The sequence below is a fragment of the Rhynchophorus ferrugineus genome, unplaced genomic scaffold, assembly GCF_030347505.1.
Source record: "Rhynchophorus ferrugineus isolate W39M unplaced genomic scaffold, kcgeb_rfMv2 rfM1, whole genome shotgun sequence".
NCBI lineage: Eukaryota > Metazoa > Arthropoda > Insecta > Coleoptera > Curculionidae > Rhynchophorus > Rhynchophorus ferrugineus.
The window spans coordinates 37637712-37660611 of record NW_027472580.1 but is presented as its reverse complement, the minus strand read 5'-3'; the positions used below and the strand labels follow the sequence as shown (position 1 = coordinate 37660611).

General features: G+C 33.4%; 1 protein-coding gene across 1 annotated transcript; it reads right to left on the bottom strand.

Moving 5' to 3' along the window:
- Positions 1-5453: 5453 nt before the first annotated feature.
- LOC143196564 (cilia- and flagella-associated protein 43) lies at positions 5454-22611 on the bottom strand. The gene is made up of 21 exons (XM_076404327.1): positions 22349-22611; positions 22135-22294; positions 21866-22076; positions 21699-21818; positions 21503-21635; positions 21295-21440; positions 20998-21240; positions 20619-20939; positions 20339-20567; positions 18290-18760; positions 18059-18236; positions 17767-18004; positions 17535-17717; positions 17241-17477; positions 13852-14153; positions 13600-13794; positions 9315-9546; positions 8974-9249; positions 6772-6915; positions 6433-6716; positions 5454-6374 (listed from the first exon to the last, which is right to left on the bottom strand). Exons 1-21 carry the CDS (start codon positions 22578-22580, stop codon positions 6236-6238), a joined length of 4674 nt encoding a protein of 1557 aa, XP_076260442.1. The 5' UTR covers positions 22581-22611; the 3' UTR covers positions 5454-6235.
- Between the last annotated feature and the right edge of the window lie 289 nt (positions 22612-22900).

Genomic DNA, 22900 nt, shown 5'->3' with positions numbered 1-22900 from the left:
CGGTATGAAGAAAAATAGGAATAACGAAACAATGATTGAAAATAAGAAGTGCTTCAGGCCTAGGGATCCGCTACCTTGTCTAGGTGATTTGACAAATGTTCTATCTAAACAACAAAAAGTTATTCCGACCTCCGTTTGGGAGCAAAACACTTTAACTAGTACACCATAGAAGTAGTTGTGTACTGTATTTCTATGACGTCATTTAAGCTACAGTTTGTGCTTAATAAACAAACTAAGTGGCTTTTGCACTGAACGATATCCGATTTTCCGTCACATCAGCTGACGGAGAAATCAGTGAACATACATTTTAAAAAAATATACAGCCGAACATAGAAACTTCTCCTTTTTCGAAATTGGTTAAAAATATATTATAATGATCAGTATAGTTAAAGATGTACCTGAAAACTGACTGTTCAGAAAATTATAAAATTAAAAAATTGTTAATAAATTTTTGTAATTATAATATAAATTTAATTTGGAATATTATCCGGTGTGAAGAATCATGTCAGTCAGACAAATCGATCCTGTTCGAATCACTATAGGAAAAGATTCAACAAGTTCTCATACACGTTATGGATCTACGTGACTATTTAGCCAACATAATATTTACTATGTAGGGCAAACAAATAATTTGTAAACCTAATGGCGTCTGTCATATGTATCATCGTTTTCCAACTTGCTTATAACTACTCCGTACAAACTAATGGTTCGATCGGTTCATCTGTAGGAAGTCCAAATATGGTTGAAACATATTAGCAGCAATACACTTAAAGAGATTCAGAAGTTACAAACAAGGAACAATACTGAATGCACTTTGGTACATCAAGAATTTTAATTAAATAATTAATAAATCCGCGATTACTTTTCCTCAAACCCTTCTGTTCATGAGATATTGAAAATGATAATAAAGCATACAATAAGTACTATTGCATTATAATTAGGGATATTTTAAGAACTTATAACAAATTCGAATGCTTTTAAAGGATTTACAAGAGATTGTGTTATTATGTATTAAATCGCATTGGGTGCATCCAACTTCATTTTAAAACCTCACTGGTACGCTTTATTTTTCAGTGTATGTTATTTTATCGAAGCGTAAACAAAAAATAATTTCAGCGCGTTTAAAATGTCTTAATTTTTAGTTTTCATTTTAAGTTTTACATTTTTACTCCAATACAAATTCTTCAAAAAGGCGACTGAAGGTCATTGAGTGCAATGTGAGACTTATTTTTCAGTGTATGTTATTTTATCGAAGCGTAAACAAAAAATAATTTCAGCGCGTTTAAAATGTCTTAATTTTTAGTTTTCATTTTAAGTTTTACATTTTTACTCCAATACAAATTCTTCAAAAAGGCGACTGAAGGTCATTGAGTGCAATGTGAGACTTATGTCAACCGTGCTCCATCGATTTCAATATGTGAATATTGGTTTTAAAATTGGTGATTTTGATTCCGAAGACAAAGAGCGTTCTGGACAGTCAAAAAAATTTGAAGCCGAGGATCTGAAGGCATACGTGCATGATGATCTTTGTAAAACGTCATTTCCAATCACTTGAAAACCTAACCACATGTTGCAAATTAAAATGGGAAGTGTTACCCCATCCGCCGTATTCTCCAGACCTTGCTCCTTCTTATTACTACTTATTCAGACATATGAGTTACGACTTGTCTGAGCAGCGTCTCAGTGCTTACGAAGATACCAAAAAATGGGTCGATTCGTTGGGAAAAGTAGAAATCCTTTAAAACTTATTTAGAAGCCATAGTTAAATCAAGTTATGGAAGGAATAAAATTAGGTCTACATACTAATTTTGATAGTAAAGTTTAATCAATTCTACTCGTTACTCAACACTAGTATTCAAAGTTACTCACACAACAAAAATTTTTGGCAACCATAATTTAACCAAAATGACCACTAATTCTATTAAAATTCAAAGGCCTTAATTGAAAAAGAACGTACGTACTAGAACTCTGCGCTTTGCGTAGGATTCAATTTCCATTGAGGTTTGGGCTTGTAATGTTGTGGTTACTGGTCCGTAATATTATAAAAATATTCTTGATGGAGCCATCAACGGTGAATATATTATAGTTCAAAAATTTTGTGTTCAAAAAATGTAATTATCAAAAAAATTCTTTACAGAAAATTTTACTTAGTAGAGTATTTCAAAAAATATAACTTAATTATTACTAATTCCAACTTTTAAAATGCTGTTATAGAAGATACAACAAATATGTAGAATATTCGTAAAAACCTACCGAAATAATAATGGAATACCAAGCAGTTCTATTGATAACTTACATGAGCTCCAAATAGGAAAAATGCGGCACAGATGAGAAAGAACAGAGTTGTCATTTTGGTACATTTATCACTATAACCAAATCAAACTTACTACTTCTCTGGGTGTCGGTATCGGTTATATAAATCAAAGTATGTGACGATCTGTGTTTACATTAAGTTTTTTGATAGCCACTTTGCAAATGTAACTGGAAAACATCAGAATGAGTAAAAAACAAATATTATTAAGACTACGTGGTGATTATTTAAGGATTGTCTGATTCAATATTTACTTTAATGTAATAACTAGACCGACATCAATATATAATGGTGACCAATAAGTCTGGTGAAATATTATTAAATGAACAGTTAATTCTTGATTGCCAGTAACTAACAGTAACTCATTAACTACCAATAGAGAAATGGAAAATAAAAAATATAACTAAACAAACATTAACAATTGCCGGCGACGAACTAGTTACAGAAGTCGTGATCCATCTAATCCTTAAACAAATAACAAAAATTTTATGTGGTTCGTGTTTTTGGCCGCATTAAAAAAAATGTTTTTCAGCTATTTTTGAAAATAAGCTTAATTAATCCTATTTTCTACAAGAACTCGAATTGTTTTTGGTAAGTGATAACATTTATAGCATTAACATGCCAAATAATTACGAAAGTATTTGTTCGAAAAGTAGTTGTGATTCTTAAAAAAGATAGAATACACAAAATGTGTCGTTTATTAGATCCATCAGTATGTGTCCTAATTTATTTCATTGAAAAAGAGTGATGTTTTAACGTTTTAGGTTCATTGACCAAGACTGAAGCCAACGAAGAAATTGAGACGCAAACAGCTACCTAAGATACGTGAATTGTTAAATAAGCCGTTGAATATCCAAAAAAATGGCGGCTATAGCATCAAAAATGTTGTAAGCAGCATCAGTCCCTAAAAAGACTTTTGTTTAACAAATGGATGGAGATAAATACTGAGTTGAACTAAATTTATAGCACATCTACTCCTCAATAAGGTAAATGAATTTAAATGTATGGCCTTACGTTCACAAAACATGAACGTCGTTAAATATTTCTAGTAAAAAGGACAGGGAAGTGGATAAAAAGAACTACCCCCAATTTGAATAGCCAAATTCACAATATCGTCGTCAAATTAAAGTGCAAGAAGCAATTGAGGCTACAAATGTAGCACATGGTCCAGTACCTTCAATTTCCATTGATTGTGACTAACAGTAACAAAAATTAACAAGACCTGGTTATGATTTTACATACATTAATTTGGTATATATGACTGATATATTGATTGATTGAGTGATATTTTATCAAAATTTAAAAAAAAAACAATTATAGCAAATCTGAGATGACAAATCAAATGAATCCCAGTAAGTTTCTGAAATTCATTTTAAAACGTAATAACAATTAAAATATGAATAAAAACTATTATATATTCTAGATGTGACAACATAAACAAAATAGGATCATTTTCACAGCTTAAATAATGATGGAGAATGTAAAATGTATCTTGTGTTAGAACCGATTTGGTGAAGGTGTTTGGGCAATTAAAACACTGGATTCAACTGAGTCTCTCTCTATTTATTTCGACAAACATATCGGCCAAAGCCCCAACACAGAATGAATCAAGATGGCGGGATCTTCATCCTGCCCGGATGGCATTAGTACGAGCATGCGCCGTAGCGTTTATTATAATTTACAGGAAACTACTAATCGGCTATGCAACCATACATACATCGTCAGAGGATGTCAGATGTAGGCGCACCCACCGAATTATTTATATATCCTACACTTGTTATCTAATATTAATACGCTACGTTAAATTTGCATTGCATTTTCCTCTATTAATTATATCTCACCTTTAGTTGTTTCCACTATCATCACCCTGCCTTGAAAATTTTCACAATTGAATCATAATCCCATATGCAGAAAGCTTCATTCAATTCAATGTGCCTGATCGAGTTCACCCAAACCGAAGGGGTTATTAACTATTACTGTTTCCAGCATCAAGAACAATATGCAATAAATGAAATGAAAAATGTTATGACTAATAAAACCTGATCAATTGTTCCAACCAACCAACTTTTACCTGTTTTTCTTATTCAATGTTTTTTATATATTTGATCTCTGATAGAGCTAACATCAAGCTAATCTTGATTCGTCATCCTCTTCGTATAAGAACGGTCTCTTTTTCAGTGAATCCAAGATTATATTTTTAATTTTTTCAGATATTTCAGTGACCCTGTCCATACTAATATTCAATGCAGCTGAAATATAGGTCTTATATAGATGTTAAAATTAATTTGAAGCATCTTACAAGACAAATTAATTAACATAGCATTTCGTTATTTTCCTCAATAACATTATACATTTCCCGCATTATATTTTATTTTAGTTATCTATATCTTAACTATTTCATAACAGAAAATCACTACCGGCTATAAATTATGCTTTTTAATTGAAAGAACAACGATCTCAGTACTCTATAAAACAATTTTTCAACCCAAAAATACTAACACGCAATTTTTAAAATCGGTTACAAATTATTTGGAAATATTTAAATGGAAAGCCCTACCACATTCATCGTATTTTCTAGATTTTACTCCTTCTAACTACCTCTTTTTAAGGTTAATGAAATATGATCTGTCAGGGTGAGAATTCTTCAGAGTTATTTTGCAACAAAATAACTGATTACATTTAAAGACGGGAAAGTATTCTGAAATAAATATTTGAAGTATTCAAGTCGCTTCTCACGTATCTTTCTACTATGCCTAATATCAATGTGACTTTATGAATCTCGGTGATACTCATTGTTCTGTAACATCAGGACCACTATGGAATCAATCAATTCAGGAAACCATTATGAATATTAATATTTGTTAAATATAAACTTTTATTCTTATTTATCAGTTAGGTGTTATAACCAAAAATATATTTGGGCGCATTCCTGCAACTAGGCGTATGTTCATACAACCTTATTAAAGAAAAATATTTATATCAAATACGCTATCAAAATTCAGCCATACTGAATATCAGGAAAGTAAATAAACGTTTCTCGTAAAGATTTACAAAAAAACATTATGCTCATTATGCTATTTAATATATTGCTTTGCGTTGTGGCTATGTTATGGAAAGTAAGGAAAGAAATAAAAAAATACCATGCGTTAAATATTCGTTTTTATTGTTACTTCTAGTAACTCCTGAACATCTTTCGTAGATAGTGGTAATAGTAAATTATTTATATTTTATATTTTCTCCATTATTCCCATTTTACATATACTAACATCATTACATCACATCGTCAAATTATCTAACGTAACATTAAGATGATATTGCATTGAACATATAGGATTAAATAGAATTTGTTTTTACAGTCACTTAAAACTAGCTATACATCTAGAGAATCCTTACAGTAATAATACTCATGTGCTAATTAAAAACGCTGTTTTTTATAAAATGCACTTCTCTTCAAAATATCAACTTGTGTTATTCTTTTGGGCCTGTGCCCTAATCGATTTTTGCGAAAAGTTGCATTAATTCAGTATTAATAAGGGAATGGAGACTGTCCACCTGTCTTCTAGCGGTACTATTGACTTCTTGAGTAACAGTCAGTAACTCTCAAGTAAGTCAGTAATTATATTAGCTAACTCACGCAAAGTCACTTTTCGATCATTAAAACAGATTTTGTGTGTTTTTTTTTATGTTTTCTTGTGTTCCGCCGTGTTTGGATATCCCTAGGTTCTGCATCATTGAGTAACAGTCAGTAACTCTCGGTCTTGGTCTCGGTGCAAGTAATCACCTGAGTGCATCTAAGTCATTCAAGATAAATCATGTATCTCTCAAGTATGAGGAAAAAGCACTTTAAATGTTCTATAACCTATATATTAAAATGTACTATAAATAACAGCAACATATGCATGTGAAAAAAGATTTCTTAAAAGTTCAATCCAGGATTTTGTATTTAAACGTGGGGAAGGTTCTAAGCCTGAGTAGCTCCAGTTCGGTTTGAAGCACAAGAATCTCGTTGTGGTTCTCCTGGATTTTCTGTACCAGCACATTTCTCCTCAGCATTGCGGATAACCTAAAAGCACAAGAATAAACCAATATGTTATTCATCACTATTGGTCGATTAAGCTTGCCTTGCCCGTAATACTTGTTGTTCTTTAGCTTCGACCTCCCAATCCTTTAACAAATTAAAATGTGACACGTCCATATTTACTTTCTTGATGGCCTCGTCTAACTCCTTATTGTTCTCATTGTACTGCTTCAATTGCTTCATGATTTTTTTGTATTTCGCTTTCTTATCATTAATTCTGTTCTCGTAGGCGCTGGCCAATAATTCGATTTCCATTTCATATGACTCGACCTCCGGTTTCCTTCCCAGTGATTTATTTTTTAGATAAATCTGCATTTCCTTGGTAAACTATTCAAAAAAAATTAGTATTTATCCAATATCGGTGTCAACTAACAAACCGAACCTTGACAGTATCAATATCCTTTTTCTGCTCTATGAGATCGTTGATCTGCATCCTGATTTTCATGTGTTCCCACTCCGTTGCCATCATAGCTCGTTTGAAATGCATGTTCTTTTGTATAGTTTTCAACTTCAGGTTACCGGCGTTCTAAACGAAAATAAAATGAAAATAAATTTATTTCAAAAAGAGGATTTTAATATTCAGTTTTGAAATGAATTCATAATGTTTTCCAAAAGAAGTTTTATTTAATTTATTACATCGTTACTAGTCCTTACCGCCTAACCTATAATTTGCCTTTACGATAACTTAAATCTAGGCATACATTTAGGAGGGCCCATCGGTCCTACCTTAGTTTATAGTGTAATAAGGTTTATGTATTAGCACTGCTGTGTTAATATCAAATGCACCTCGGTACCACTAAATGGTTTAATTCTTTTGAGTGTGTCCTCATATCTCCTTGCAATTCTCTTGATTTCCTGAGTGACAGTTAGCATCTGAAGGTCTCGGCGTAAGTAATCAGTCCTGTAGTATCTCGGTGCACTTACAATATTTTTCAACACTTTGTTCAGGAAAAATTCTATAGTATTTATATGACTTTTCGAGGAACATCCCCATAATTGCATTTCGTATGTCAATATACCGTAGGTTTCAATACTTGCTTGTATAATACCAATTTATTATATACTGATAAATGTGATTTTCTTCCAATTAACCAATATATTCTCCTATATTTTATATTTTAACTACAGTTATTCTTTTACTACTCTTTTTTACATATTCCTTCCAGCGAAGTTTTGCATCAAGATTCATTCTGAGATACTTAGCATTGTTGCTGTATGAAATAATAGTATTATTTATTGTCATTGGTGCTTATGCGGTCTGATTATACGTGAACTGCAAATTAACAGATTTATTTTCGTTAATTTTTATTTTCCAAGTTTGGATCCAATTATTTATACTGTCACTTGCCTGTTGTAATTATTCATGTGGCTTCTTCGCTGTTGTCTCCGAAAGCAATCGCAAATCGCTATCAGAGTAGGTAAAGAATTGGCTTCAATACACTTCTTTGTGATACACCTGCTTTAGCTTCTTTTATTGTGGAATAGGCTTCCTGTTATTTAATTCTAAATGTTCTAGCAATAATGTAAGACTATAATAGTTCAGTATATTGTTTTGGTAACATTTTATGTAGCTTATGATACCTTATTGAAGGCTTGCGCTAGAGCTAGGAATAGAAAATTAATGAACATACATGTTTACCTCTATAGGCTTTTTTAATTACATCTATTATTCTATGCACCTGGTCAATATTCAAATATTTGTTAAAAAACGCAAACTGATGTGTAGGTATTAGGTTTTTCCTCTCTATAATTCCAAAAGTAGATAATACAGTATTTAATTGTTCCCTCTGGTCACTATATTAAGCATTCATTTCAATATATTTCATTTAGTTACAGAGTATTGATTAAAGTTAATCTAAACTTATTTGATTAAAGATATATACTTTACGTTACTGTTTTTGTTTTGATAAAAAAGTACTATTACAGGTTGAATTATATTTTAATGGAAATCATGTTCAAATCCAGTAAACCAGTCCAAAAAATGTTGCACCTTTTAAAAGTAATGATTTTGAGTTGCTGGTAACCAACCAAACCAACCTGGATATCACCTCAACTATAGACAAATATCCAAAAACAACTGAAACTGATAAAAAAATAGAGGAAATTTGCTCCTTCGGGAATTGAAACGCAGGGAGACTGGGAATCTTTTTTGTTACCTAACCTACAGCGACAACAAAGGAATTAATTCAATAATTAATCAGATAATCTTTGATCTACCGATCTATCAAAACAATTGCAAGTGTAGAACCGCTAATATAATTCCTTATGAACTCTTAACATCAAACTATAGAATAACCGAATATCACTACCAACTACAATTGATACGATCAATCCGTGTATTGAAAGAGAAATGATCGGAATATTGCCAAAGATACGCTATCCTGCATGTCTCAAAATCAGCCTAAAAATATATAAAAACACTAGAATAGGAAGTCTACCAACCGTATTCTCCCAGATTTTGCTCCGTTCGCCGACCATTTGTTGCTAGCGATGGAAAATATTACTAATAAAAATGTCATCAAAAAATAATATAAACTAATTCCAACATCCAATAAAAGACGGCAGTATTCATTCGATATCTTACTATAATCAGATTGTTAACGTGTTCGATCTCAGATCGCTGTATTAAGATGGCATCATCGAAATCGCTGAATAGATCACCAGTTAAAGGTATCTCCACCAATCCTCTTCGCAACACCACCTGCACCTGTCTGTTGTGCATCAAATACAACCTAGCCGCCCTCGTATCTTCCAGCTCTTGATTCAGAGAGGCAATTTTCTCTTTTTCCGTAGCCATGCGCTTCTGGAAGGTGGATATGGTGGCCTCCCCATCCATGATTTGAATTTGTGCAGCTCGACACTAGGATAACTATTATTATATTATCTTCGTATAGTTTGATGAAAAAATGGAAAATTGTATCATACCCGTATATCATACTCGATTCTCATTCGCCTCTGCTTGCAAATTAACTGCCAAGTGCTCTCGTCTATGGTTGGTGGTAATCCGACAAATTGATCCAACTGTTCTAGGGATTTCAAATAGTCTAGACATTCCTGCGTCATAGCTATGGTTGTTTCGTTAGTCATAATCCCCTTTGCCAATTCGTTCAAAACAGTTGCTGTTGATATATTTCGAAAATTCACCTTTGGCCGCCTTCTGTTAAAAGCAAAAAAATACATTCAGTATTGTTATGTTGTTTTAAACCAAAAAATCCTGTTTTAACTAATTTATGATAAAAAGAAAATAAAGTCCCAATAACATTTTCTTATTACCTATAATAATTCTAATCTATTAAGTGCTTGCGTGTATTTTGATCATCGATATCTATTGGTGAAAATTCGAAATATATATTTATAACTTTGACATGCGAAGTTTATAAGTTATAATATATAAAAGGGTTAATTGGCTTTAAAATGCTATTTTATTTAAAAAAAACCCAGGGTCACTTCGGCTACTGCATGAACGACACTCTGTTCACAGACTGAAGAAGACTACACCCTGGGAACTTGCTGTGCAAATTCCAGTAGACTGTGTTAGTTCACAGAAGGTTCAGTCCACCTTTAGTAGACTTGACCATGAATTGTTATGCTTGCGCCGAGAATCCAAGAATTAGAAGTGTTTTTCAAACCATGAACGTTTTCTAATTGGAATATTTTATGACTAGGGATCATTCAGCATCTTGAATTCAGCTTTTGTGACCTTACAGATTCAGCTGCCATACTTTTGCCCATACTTTTAACTACACTATGAATGATTCAAGTAACTGCGGAACGATTACCAATCCAAACTCAATATGTCTTATTTTATTAATAATTAATTTGATTTCGGTTAATTGAATGAATTTAAAACAGAAATTACTTTAAATTGTTATTTTATTTAAGAAAAGAAGAGGAGGCTAGTTAAAGATAAAAAGAGCGATACAAAACGGCACTGAGGATTTAAATCTATTCGAACATAAACCAAACCGTTTATCTCTATATTTCACTCATTACCGTCTTAAATGTAATTCACATTTTGCAAAAATGCGAAGTATTATTATAAACAACTGTTAAACAATATAAACTAACACATGGGCTGAAAAGTCCCAGGCGTAACAAAGAAAAAGCGTTTTTTGTTCAAAATTGGCTAACGTAATCTCCATCAAGAGCCACACAATCATTCCAGCACAGCTCTAACATTTCACTACCACTTTTGTAGAACGATTTATTTTTTGCCTCAAAATAGGCCTGTCACCAGTTGCTGTCTACTTAGATGACGATCGTTTTGATTCTGGAGTGAAGTGATGGTTCCATGTTTAATCCATTGTAACATATCGACGCCGGTTTGTTACGTTTAAACATGGCCAAACACTGCTCAGAAACATCAATACGTTTTTTTTTAATCAATAGCGAGCAAACGCGGCACCCACTTTGAACAGAGCTTTCTCATAGTCAAATGCTCATGCAATATAACACCAACTCGTTCTTTTGATATCTTTACGTGCTAACTTATATTAGCTAACTCACGCAAAGTCACTTTTCGATCATTAAAAAAGATTTTGTGTGTTTTTTTATGTTTTCTTGTGTTCCGACCGTGTTTGGATATCCCTAGGTTCTGCATCAGTGGTGTCTCTACAACGACGTTTGGAGTCAGCAAATCTGATTTTTCAAGCAATTGCTTCCATCGAACGGTATTTTTCCCATCAAAAAGCAGTGTAAAATTAAAACACAAAATTGTTTTTGATCCACTATTTTGAAAACAATAAAAGTAGTGTCACTCTTACCACAATAACTTACAAATGTATGAGTAAAATATCATAAGCCCATTTGGGCATATGGAATCCAACTATGGGGTACCGCTAGCAAATCTAATATATCCATCATTCAACGGTTCCAAAATAAGATGTAGCGTGCCATTATTAATGCTCCGTACTATATTTCAAATAAAGTGATACAACGCGATATTCCTCTAGAACCTATAATGAGTGTAATTCAACGTGTTTATGTGAAGTACTTCGAAAGAGTGTCAGTGCATCCCAATGTACTCGCTAATCAGCTAAATATGCGACGTGATAGTGAAGTGCGTAGACTAAAACGTTTAACACCACCTGATCTGATTACTGGACAGACTTTAGAATAAGACTAATTAATTAAGATAATATTTTATACAGAAGATTGTTTAATGAAGTGATTTTGTACATGCCATGTATATATAACATAGTTATAAGAAATACTTATTGCCAATGGAGCAGATTGTGGACTCACGAAGAGTAATAAAAAAAATTTAAAAAAAAAGAAAAATGTCATGAAATTTTAATAGCTTTCTTTTGAATGTAAAAGTGGTAAATGCAATAAAACTAGCACCTTCTATGTGTTAGGCTCGGAATTTTTTAAGTGTTACGACTTCAATCGCTGGCATTACGATCTTTCGACTGAAATTGACTATCGACTGTTTAGTAATTGACAACTTTTTACTATCGACTGTTTCAGTCGCTATTTTTGGTTTGACGAATTTTACTACCTTTTACTAGTGACTGTTTCAGTCGACTGTTTTCAGTCGCAATTTTCGGTCCGATTGATTTTATTACTATTGACTATAGACTACTTTTAGTTTCATACTTAGCTTTTTAGTACTTTTAGTTACTATTTTCGGTTCTACTAGCTTCACTCGACTGATTTTTAACATTCTAGTTGTTGTTCTTTTGATTGTCAAAACTTATTTCCTAAAATCTTGAAGACAAAATTTAGATTCGGAAGGTTCCAGAAATTGAATCAATTCAAAAAGATTTGAAAACGTTTTTACAGTAGCAATTAAGTTTCGTAAAAAATATTAACCGTAAAGAGGTTCAATATTTATAATAAATAAATGTATGTAACAATGTATTTTCTTGGCTATTAAAAAATGCAAGAAAATAATGATGGCCGCGACACTTTTTAGTTTATCAGATTTATTTTATCAGCAGTTAAGGCGGAGAAATCTTTTTTACAATCTATTTTTATTATTTTATAACTTTTCAGTAGAATAATGTATTCAGCTAAACATTCTATGGTTTGAGAATAGTTTGAAAGAAAATCCTCAACTTCTGCTGTCTGTAATCCTCGATTTAAAGAATCAGTATTTGGTATTACAAATAATGCTGAGGCGTTACAAGAAATTATGACAAAAGAGACATATTCCATTCCAACTTTAAAAAATGCAAATATAGTACTACAACTCGAAATTCAACACAAATACTTACGAAGAATGTATTTCATTTGAAGACATTTGGATACTCATAAATGCTCATTTGGATACACACTGGCATGCTCATAAAATGATATTACTGGATTTATCAGCTACATTAAAAATATTCTGCTATACCTTCTATACCCTCCAAATAAGTTTTTTCAAAATCTGCCCAAATTATTAACAATCAAAGAATTCTCATCACCGAATGAACATGTATATTATATTTTTAAATAGTGATTAAAAATATTTCCGTTCAATAGTAAATAAAGCATTTATTTTATATAAAAAAGCTATAGTAGTTATTGTGCGATCATTTTTAATTATGTCATGGATTGGTTTTTTTCTATGATTAGGTATATGTTTATCTATATCGTCCGTATATCTCCGTCGTCTTTCCTCTCTCACAATTTATGCAGGAAAAAATTCGTACAACCCCGTCTGACATCACGAATGGAAAAAAAACAGTTGAACAGTGCATTTGTGATTGCTAGTTTTTTGACTATTGACTGTTGCGACTGTTTTTAGTCGATAGTTCCCAACGCTAGTTTTGACCTTCCGCTACATAAATTTTTTTCAGTTTTAAATTAGTGTTATTGAATTATTCACTGGGTACAGACGCTAATAATGGAACGCTCAAAACTAAATTTTGAACGTTCATCACGTTGTTTGATTTGAAGATATCTGCTGCTACAGCACTTATCGGACGAAAACTCAGCTCAAACAAACAAACAAAACAATAACTCTATTTTAATTAGGAGTTAATATCAATGACAAAGAACGACCTGAAGGATTAAAAAAATCGAAGAGAACGAATTGCCTTTGGCATTGCAGTGCACTTATCGAGCAATAATTCAACTCAGACTCTCAAAGAATTTTCAAAAAATGATCATCATATACGAAAGCACATAATAGATCGATCTTATCCTTATGTTGATATACAATCAATACTATTCCACACTTTAACATTTAAAAATAATAACTAATATAATACAATTCACATACCTGTATAATTTGTAGGACTGTTCCTGTACTACAGGGGACATATCCTGAAACTCCTTCCGGTAGGCCTTCTCCAAATTCTTCTCTTTGGACTGCATCATGTCCAGATTGACTTTGCACTCATTTAAAGCTTCCTGCATAAAGGCAATCTTCTTCTGGTTCTCTTCCACGGCACACTCATACAATTTAATATTGGCTCTAAAAGTATTAGCAAATCAATTAATCTGGTGCAAACAAGAAGGAATTAGTACTGACATTATTTGAGCTTCTTGCTCGTCGAGTTTTATCCGTTTGTTTTGATTGAACCTAGCTCTGTTCACCTGCAGGTTCTCCTGATTCATACCTGAGTCGATGTAGAACTTATACCTCGTACACTCATAGAGTTTCTGGTTGAATTTCCTGATGGAATCGCGGACGTTGGTAGCAAGTTTAACAAACTCCGCCTCCAGCAAGGTCTTGTACTTTTCCCTTTCAGTTTTCAGCTGAACCACCTTTTCCTCGTAATCTCTTATAGCTCTCAGGTCGTCCTCGTTATATTCTTCTGGCAATTTTTCTAGCTGTTAAAAAAAGATAAATTAGCACTGTAAATAAAATACACGCCTACGTATAGATCAAAATCAGTTTGCATGGTCTAACCAGTGCTGGCTCGGAGACTACTTTTTTGATTGGTTCAATTAAATTTCGCTACAAAGGCATTTGATGGGCTAATTTCTCTAAACCGATTGTTTGTTTCTATGGTTTGTTTAAGGCGCCATTTTTGTGTGTCTGTCATTGAGTACGATCAGCATTATTGTGCCTTAATTATAATCACTATTACTTGATTATAATGTAGGTAATGGATTATAATGTATCTTCATTCTCAAAACTGTTATGTATCCAGCGTACGTGCGAAAATAAAAAAGAACAAACATCGTTTTCCTTGGAAGAAACAACCTAAGTTAGCTAGATCAAGAATGTGTGTGTGGCCTAGCATTGCTTTTATCTGGTATATATACAATTATTTATATAGAGCATTTGTATTCATATATATTGTTATTTACAAGAATACAGGAATAAAAGGTGTCCAAATTGTGCAATGGCAAAATAACATTAAAGGTAAATGTGATTATACTACATGAAAAGTTTTGTTATTTTCGTGTCATTAATTAAAAACTTAATTATTTTGAAGGGGTTCATTTAGTCGAAACAAATATATATTGGTTAAGATACTTACGAATAATTAACATTTTGGCTTAAGGCTCCTTAACCAAGATAACCTTTTTAACAAGGATGTTAAAAAATACATTAATATAAAATAAAATAATACAATTTTGTGACTAACAAGATGAGCTTGTTTTTATAGACAAGAGATTATCTCATGATTTTTTTATTATACTGTTAATAGATCCTTAAGTTGTCTGTTTAACTCCTCGATTTTACCATAATAAGAGCACAGCAGTAATTTTGATATATATCATACATTTTCATTTTTTGTTGCTGGTCTTTAAAGTATTACTTTTTGGTATGTTTTCTCCATTCTGATGTATATCATACAATTTAACCGTTTTAATTATCCGTTCCACAATTTTCACAACCACATTGTAAAAATAATTGTAACTTTCCTCATTACATATTTGTGTCGAACAAGTAAGTAAAATATTAACAGACACAGACTTCCAGCTGGGTTGCTTTTCTTTCAGTATAAGGGAACAAAAAGATAGACACTTTAATACATCTTATTTAAATTTATAGCACTAAAGAAAAATGAAAAAGGGAATAGCGCTATAGACAATTTTGATTATATTTGCCAGGAGATATGTTGTGTTTTCAAACAGTTAGCATCATCTACATGATTTTTTCTGTTTTCTTCTCGTTGACATAAAAAATTACATACATTACACAATATTACACAACTTATACAGCTTATTCTGTTTCAGTATTCTGTCGATATTTATTACAGCAAAACCAAAGTACTGCAAATGAATGCGTTTGTCACGATTTTTCCACGTTTGCTGAGCATATGCTGCTGAGCACCACACAAAAAAGTAACAAAAAAAACTTTGAATCGACTTTGCAACGTTGTCTTTGCATCTGCACACGTTCCGAAGTACAATCACAACACAAAAACAAGTTCCAAATTATGTTTAATACAACGCCGTCAACTAACAGCCGTCATAAGACAACAGTGCTGCCACCATGCACGAACCCGAAAACTGGAACAAACCTTGAAACACGGATTGAAAATCTGATTTCAGCATATCAAACAAATCATCTGCCGATTTAGTGGCGCAGTGGTAAAGACGATACGACGGTCTTCCTGCTGTTGCGATAGTCGCGGATTCGAATCCTGCTGGGGCATGGTCATTATGTATGTGATTGTTTAACGTTTGTGATTGTCTTTAGGCAAGAGTGCAAAATCCGACAAGGAAAATGAGGCTGGGTAAGACCGGATGTCTTCTGAGATGATCTCCAAAGTTGGTCACTCGCTAGTCGGTAGGCTTATTGACGAGGATCATGATTCGGAACCCATATTATACAATAGGTCCAGTCCAGATAAACCCTAGTAGATTAAAAGGAGACTCTAAAATATATTTAAAAAAAGATAAATCATCTGCTCGGGTCCATATGTTGACCCAAATTTGTAAACTTGTGTAATATATAATAGTATCATTTCAGTCATTGCTTACTCTAAAGGATAACAGACACCCACAGAGATATTGTACATCAAGTACAGAAGAAATAAGTGAAATTAGTAGAGCGTAGAAGACCCGGATCCAGCCATCTAGTCCATCTTCCATAATGCAGAAGATCATAAGCATCTGGGTTAATATATTTAGAGTGTACTGGTACAATTTATGTTAATCAAAATACCATCATTTTATACAAATGTTCGCATCTTTCTTGGTGATGGCGATATAGTATTGAAAGTACTATGTTGATTTGGCAGTGATCCAGTCATTGATGGATTTTCGCACTTCTTCGACATTTCAAAACTGTATGTCAGCCAAGCCATGCTCCACAGATCTGACATACAGGTACCAGTGATCGTACAAATGGTAACCAAGAGATGCTACACAATACGTCACAGAAAAATATTTTTTTGCCTGGAAAGCAATGAAACGGCAATTTTGAACATTTCGAAATGAGATTTTCAGTAAATTCATGATATTAACCTATTGAATCTTTCCCATCGCATCTAAACCTTTAGAAACAGTTTTTTCATCAACTGCAAATCTGCGTCAAAGCTGTTTCTTTGAGATCTTGAACTGAATTTTCGTTCAGTAAGTCTTGCCATTCATGGTATTTCAACTTTGTTGGTACTCCAAATCGATTTTTGTCAAGAGCATCAAATTTGCTACTTTTAAATCAATTGTCATAACTCAATTACTTAATAATATTAAATGAACATCTGTTATTTTATTTAGATTAGGTTGTTTAAAAGTTGGTTACATTGATACTTTCACTAATATCTAGTGCTGATTAAAAAGCACGCAAACATCAAATACATGATAGAGAACGAACTAAAAGATAGAAAAAATAATCTACGGGCTAGAATGTTTTCCAGAGATGTCTCTGAACACTATGTCCATACTCTTATGCTGATACTAACTTCCGACATGTACTTATGATCACTATTGATCACTTTACTAATTTTGTTCACTTACCATGCACTTGGGTTTGGAGACATCTTTCTTAAGCTCGTCCTCCCATCGAATCTCCAGTACACCATTCATCATAGCCATCAGGGCTCGTTCCCGAAAATCATCCGCAAGAAGCAACAACCGCAAACGTTCCTCTTCAGCTGCTTTAGCATCCAGGATGGCCTGTTCACTGGGTGAGACGTATGGCCTAATTGGTATCTCGTCCTCGGTCACTTTCAAAATTGTTTCTGGATTTTCGGTCTAAAGATATGACCGTCGGTAAAATACATCAAGACATCCGACTTAGATCAAACTGACCTGATTCCAAACTGGATCCTCAATATTTAAGCAAATTTTATTTTCCGAAAAGTAGTTGTACTCGGAAAGTATGTGCTTCAGACGGGCGTTCTTCTCTTTCACGTTGTATACTTCTCGTTCCTTTATTGCTCGAGTGTTCCTGAAGCACTTGTTATAATTCTGCTTCAGCTTGGTTACCTCGATCTAAAAACACCATTTTAACACAAAATTCCTCCAAAAACAAACGACGTACCTCCGCCACTGCCTGCTGTAAGTCACATTGATAGAACGATGTCAACTGCCTCTGTTGATAGTGTCCAGGGCTGATGTCAATGTACAGTTGCGATACCGAACCGGCCAAAGCGATCTTAGTTTCCAAAGATTTGGTGGAATCGATGTCGTCAATATCTTTCAATCGCCTTAATGCCGACAGGCCTGAATAGTCCTCTTTAGGTGCGGTTGGTCGTTTATTAAGCGACTCTAATACTTTTCTGAAAGAGAAACACGATAAAAAAACATATTTATTCCCCGTCGCTTATGCATACTCCTTAGATAACCAGACCCAAGGCTCAAAAGTGTCCTGACTGCTAAGAAATTGCTCTACTTTTCTTTGCTCCTCAATCCAACTCAACCTACTTAATTTCTCATAATTCTCTGGCAGTAGACAATAATTGGTTGCTTTGACAGCACTGAATATACCAAGTATATTTTCCCATTGAACTCCTAAATTAACATCAAAAATCACATAAAAATAGATATGAAGAAAATTGTTATACCCATTTTTTCCCAATAATTTTTGATGATGTAACTGGATACTTTGTCCTGAGCTACGACGAGACATTTGAGATATATCTCTGTCTTCTTGCAGTCATCTTTGTTCTGTTGCTGTTTTTTATTGTACAACGTCGTATCGAGATAGAACTCCAACAAATCCAATTTTTCATTTTCGGCCGCGTCTAGATTCTGATCTACTAGACTTACTAAAGATTTCTGGATGCTATGAAATTCCTTTAGTATTTTATGCTTTTCCACGCGGCATGTCTCCTCTTCCATCTCAATCCTCTTCAACCGCTGAATATCTTTCCAAGACTTATTGCCAAAACGACTCTCCACTGTAAAACCGAGGGTGACTCGTTTGAACATCACTGCTATTTTTGGAGACCTTAGCAACTGATTGATGCGTTGTTTCATGTCCATATCGTCAGGATCGTTTCTTATAAGAGTTCCAGTAAGGACATTGTCAATCCCTAAAATGTTTTGCACATGTTAATAAAGTTTTAAATTTACTGAATCAACGGAAGAGTCGTATTGGTTCTTCAATCTTAAATAAAATAATTTACAGTTGATAGAGAAAGTCATATGGACACCATGCAATATATAGTCTATTCAAAGTTTATTTGTATATGCGTCATTGAAATTTATGACATCAAAACGTCGCAATGTTGCCACATCAACTCTGAGTTTTAGTTCAGTTTGAGTTTTAGAACACCTTGTTGCATATTGGCAACACTGTTTCCTTGTAAAAAATGCAAGGCGTATGTATTGCTTAGTATACATGATAAGGATTGTAGGTTATATTTCAGTGTATTCACGCTTTGTTCCGCGACGATTAAAATAAGCGATCGGTGAAATATGTGATATTTCAGACTTCGAAAGAAGGCAAATGATTAGTGCTTGATTACAGGATATTTTTTACGAGAACAGCAGAGTTGTTTAACGTTTCACAAGCGATAGTATCCATAGTAATGACATACACAAAACATAATAGATCATCATGGGCGACCAGAAACAGTGGCTGAAACACAAACTTAAATGATAGCGACTGACAGACTTTATATAAAAAGGATTGTTGCCAGACAAAAATTGCGAAAAAAGTGACAGCAGAACTCATCACTCACTTGAGTAACACCGTTTCGACAAAAACGCTATAACTAGAGCTCCACAAAGCTAATATTCAGGGAAGGGCTGCGATCACAAAATCCTTTATAATGGAAACCAGTGCTAAGTTACGGAAGATGTAGTAGAACGGTCATAAAACAACTACACACGTTCGTCGTTTTCAGTGTTCCTATAAAGGGCCGAGATAATATATGAAAAACCCCAATAGAAGCCTACTGAGGAGGTTCATACCACTCATTCATATCACTGTCATTACTACTACCAATACTGTACTCTCACAATATCTCGACATCCTAAATGAAGTTCTTATTATGACTACCAAGCACTTCCATATTTCAATGAATGACTTAAAAACTTAAAAGCTTACAAACTTGAAAACTTAAAGCACACAATAAAAACTGGTAGTTCAGACAGAGAAAAATCAAAAACTTGGATACGTTGGGTGTACTGATTACCTAGCAGTAAAGAAATATGGGTGAAATTATGACGAGTAATAAAAGGTATATTTTCTTGGGTTTCTTGGGACGGGTAATCCCAAATATAACAGATCATTTGTACATCACCCCACTATTTCAGCGCCATAACAGAATATCCACTCCACATTCATACAAAAAAGTGTATCTGGCTTCACAAAATATATGTGGCGGAAAATGGTGTACTTTATTCCACACTCTAATATTGGTCAGCTATGTGTTGCCTACAGCCAATAATTAAACTGTCATTTACCGTCTTCAACACTTGATGTTGGTCATTTAAGTGCGCTGTTATGCAATCGATTAGCATTTTTAGCATAACAAAAAATGTTTAGTACTAACAATTTTTCTTATGACTAATTCAATTAGTTGTCATTAGTTATCACCAGCGTTATGTCAGTAGGAATAAATTATTTTATTATTCCGTATTTATCATCAGTCCTATTAACTGACCTAAAGATACAACGATTGTTCCAGTAGGATTTACTACAGTCTTCTTGACACCCTGCAAGTAGCAGTGATGCGGCAAACACATCCCGATCTGTTCACGGAATTCGAAACACCGTACTATTATAAAACCATCGTAGCCCCAAGTGATCCCGTAATGCTCGCTGATTCCGACAGAAAAATGCTTGATTTGATGACCGCTTTTAATTGTTTCTACGGTAGTCATAAATGGTGACTAAAAGTAAACCTACAGTGGAAATAACAAACAGAACCATCAAGAAAATACCCCTCTTTTAGTTTCCACTATTTCAAAGTATCGGGTGTTGATCGGTACAAGATAAAAAACTCGATCCTTTTGTGGTCCTCTCTTGGGAAGTATACTTCTAAAAAGACGATCGTTCTCCTCGAAAGTGTACTCTTTCTCATTCACCACCCGATCATCCACAATGCAATAGCGAACCACCTTGTTGCCAGCATAGAACTTGTTCGATGTAATAGGTAAGGTGAAAAAACGTATCATATTCTGTGAGTAAACCATGAAGAAGTCGACTACTTGTACATTGGTTTCTAAATGAACAGCCACATCAACCTGAGTTCCCGGAGTACCCTACATTAAAAAAGTAGATTTAAGCATGTCATTACTATAATAAATAATTCTCACTCACCCTAATAATAAAAAACTCTCCAATATAATGATTTCCAGTAACAAACATATAACCCTTTTCGAAATAAGTGGTCACCACCAAGGGGTTGTCTGTTAAGTATAAATTGAGAATCACTTCTGGTTTATGTACATTGTACAATGACACCAAATTAACCTTTCCATCTTTGGTACCGATAGCGATACAAGGAAATTCCGGATTAGATGCCAATGAGCAAACTGGGTAGTTCAAAGTCAACTTTGATATCTACAGAAACAAATCATAGAATAATATGTTTTAGTGACAATTTCGTTCACTAACAAGTTCCCCATTAGCGACATTATAAACCAAAAGAATAGAGTCTTGGCAAAGTGTTACAACGTACTCTCCTGCAGGATAAATCAAACATAAATCCATAAAATTTGACTCATCTTCTTTCACGATTTTTAGACTATCAGAGCTATTGCCTAGAAAATTTTATTTTTTGCAGAAACCAATATATATTACAAAAGAATAAATATATACTGACCAAGTTGTACAATTTCATAATTTTCTGTTAAAGCGACACATCTATCATGTTTGTTACAAAATATTCCTAATAATTTTCTATTAATCTCATATTTCCAATCACAAACCCACTCCCCTGAAGACTTCTTGTAATGCTGAAAATCGCTATATATCTTATCTTAATTCAGAATCACAATATCAATAAATTCCGTTCCAACCTTTATTTCCATATTAGGACCCATAATAATCAATCCATGTAAAAACCAGCCCATGAAAGTTTGTAGTGAACCTTCTTCAGTAATTTCCATTACTTTTTCCAAATAAAAATCACGATCATACTGAAAAAGAACTTGATATGTTTGCATTGATAAAATGTTTCACTCACTGTATAAACGTTTCCTTTGGAGTCGATAATATAACAAAACCCATCAGAAGTCCATAGGACATCCATGAATGGTGCTGGTTTTAATTCTCCAAATTTTACCTCGTGCTTACTAAAAATCGATGATTTACAAACTGTAAAAACGTCCCAAATAAATAATTTGTCAGATCCGACACCTAATTGTGCTAGATACATTGGTCGGCCATAACTACATCTACAAAATAATAATTTTGTCCAGAAAAGAAAATAATGGAACAAAAAATTAAAATTACTTCACAATTTGGTTGTCGTATATTAGCTCATTTTTAGATTCGGCAAACTTTTCGAGTGTCCTCCAATTCCAAGCAGTAACCGTATAATTAGGCATATCACCGAGGGAAAACAATAAAGAGGTCTCTGAAAACTCCAAACACTTCACACCCTCCTTAGGTCCTATTTATATAAAAATAAGAACAAGCTTGTGTTGGTATATTCACAAAATCAAACCTGAAAGCTTGGCGACTACATGAAATTCAGGATAACTCCTAACAAAGATGAATGGTTCCTGGCACAGTTCAGCATATGCAAAGATAAAAAGATTGCAATGTCCTGTAACACATTTGATACCATCACCATCTTTCCAATGGTTATTAGACATCATTTGATGCCGCTCTCCAGTTGAAAGATCGATAAATTCGATGAAACAACCTCGACTATAGAGAAGAATACTTTTTCCCATAAAATGAACATCTTCTATGAAACCAATCTTCGCCCACCTTAAATTATAACATATTAACGTACACTTTTCGAAATTATTTAAATCTTACAAAGAACGACTGTCAGAAGCTTTCATGTTGCAAATTATTTAGTAATGAGTTGTTATTTTTGTCGCCATAGCATCCGATAGTTCGAAAAATCAATTTAAATAGTACCGACCCTACGAAATTAGTCTGTTTAGAATTGCATCAACTTATTGAAGTTGAAATCAACAAATAAAGCCCACACTAATAAATAACAATTATATATTTTATTAAAAAATACTAAGTAAACACAATTTCA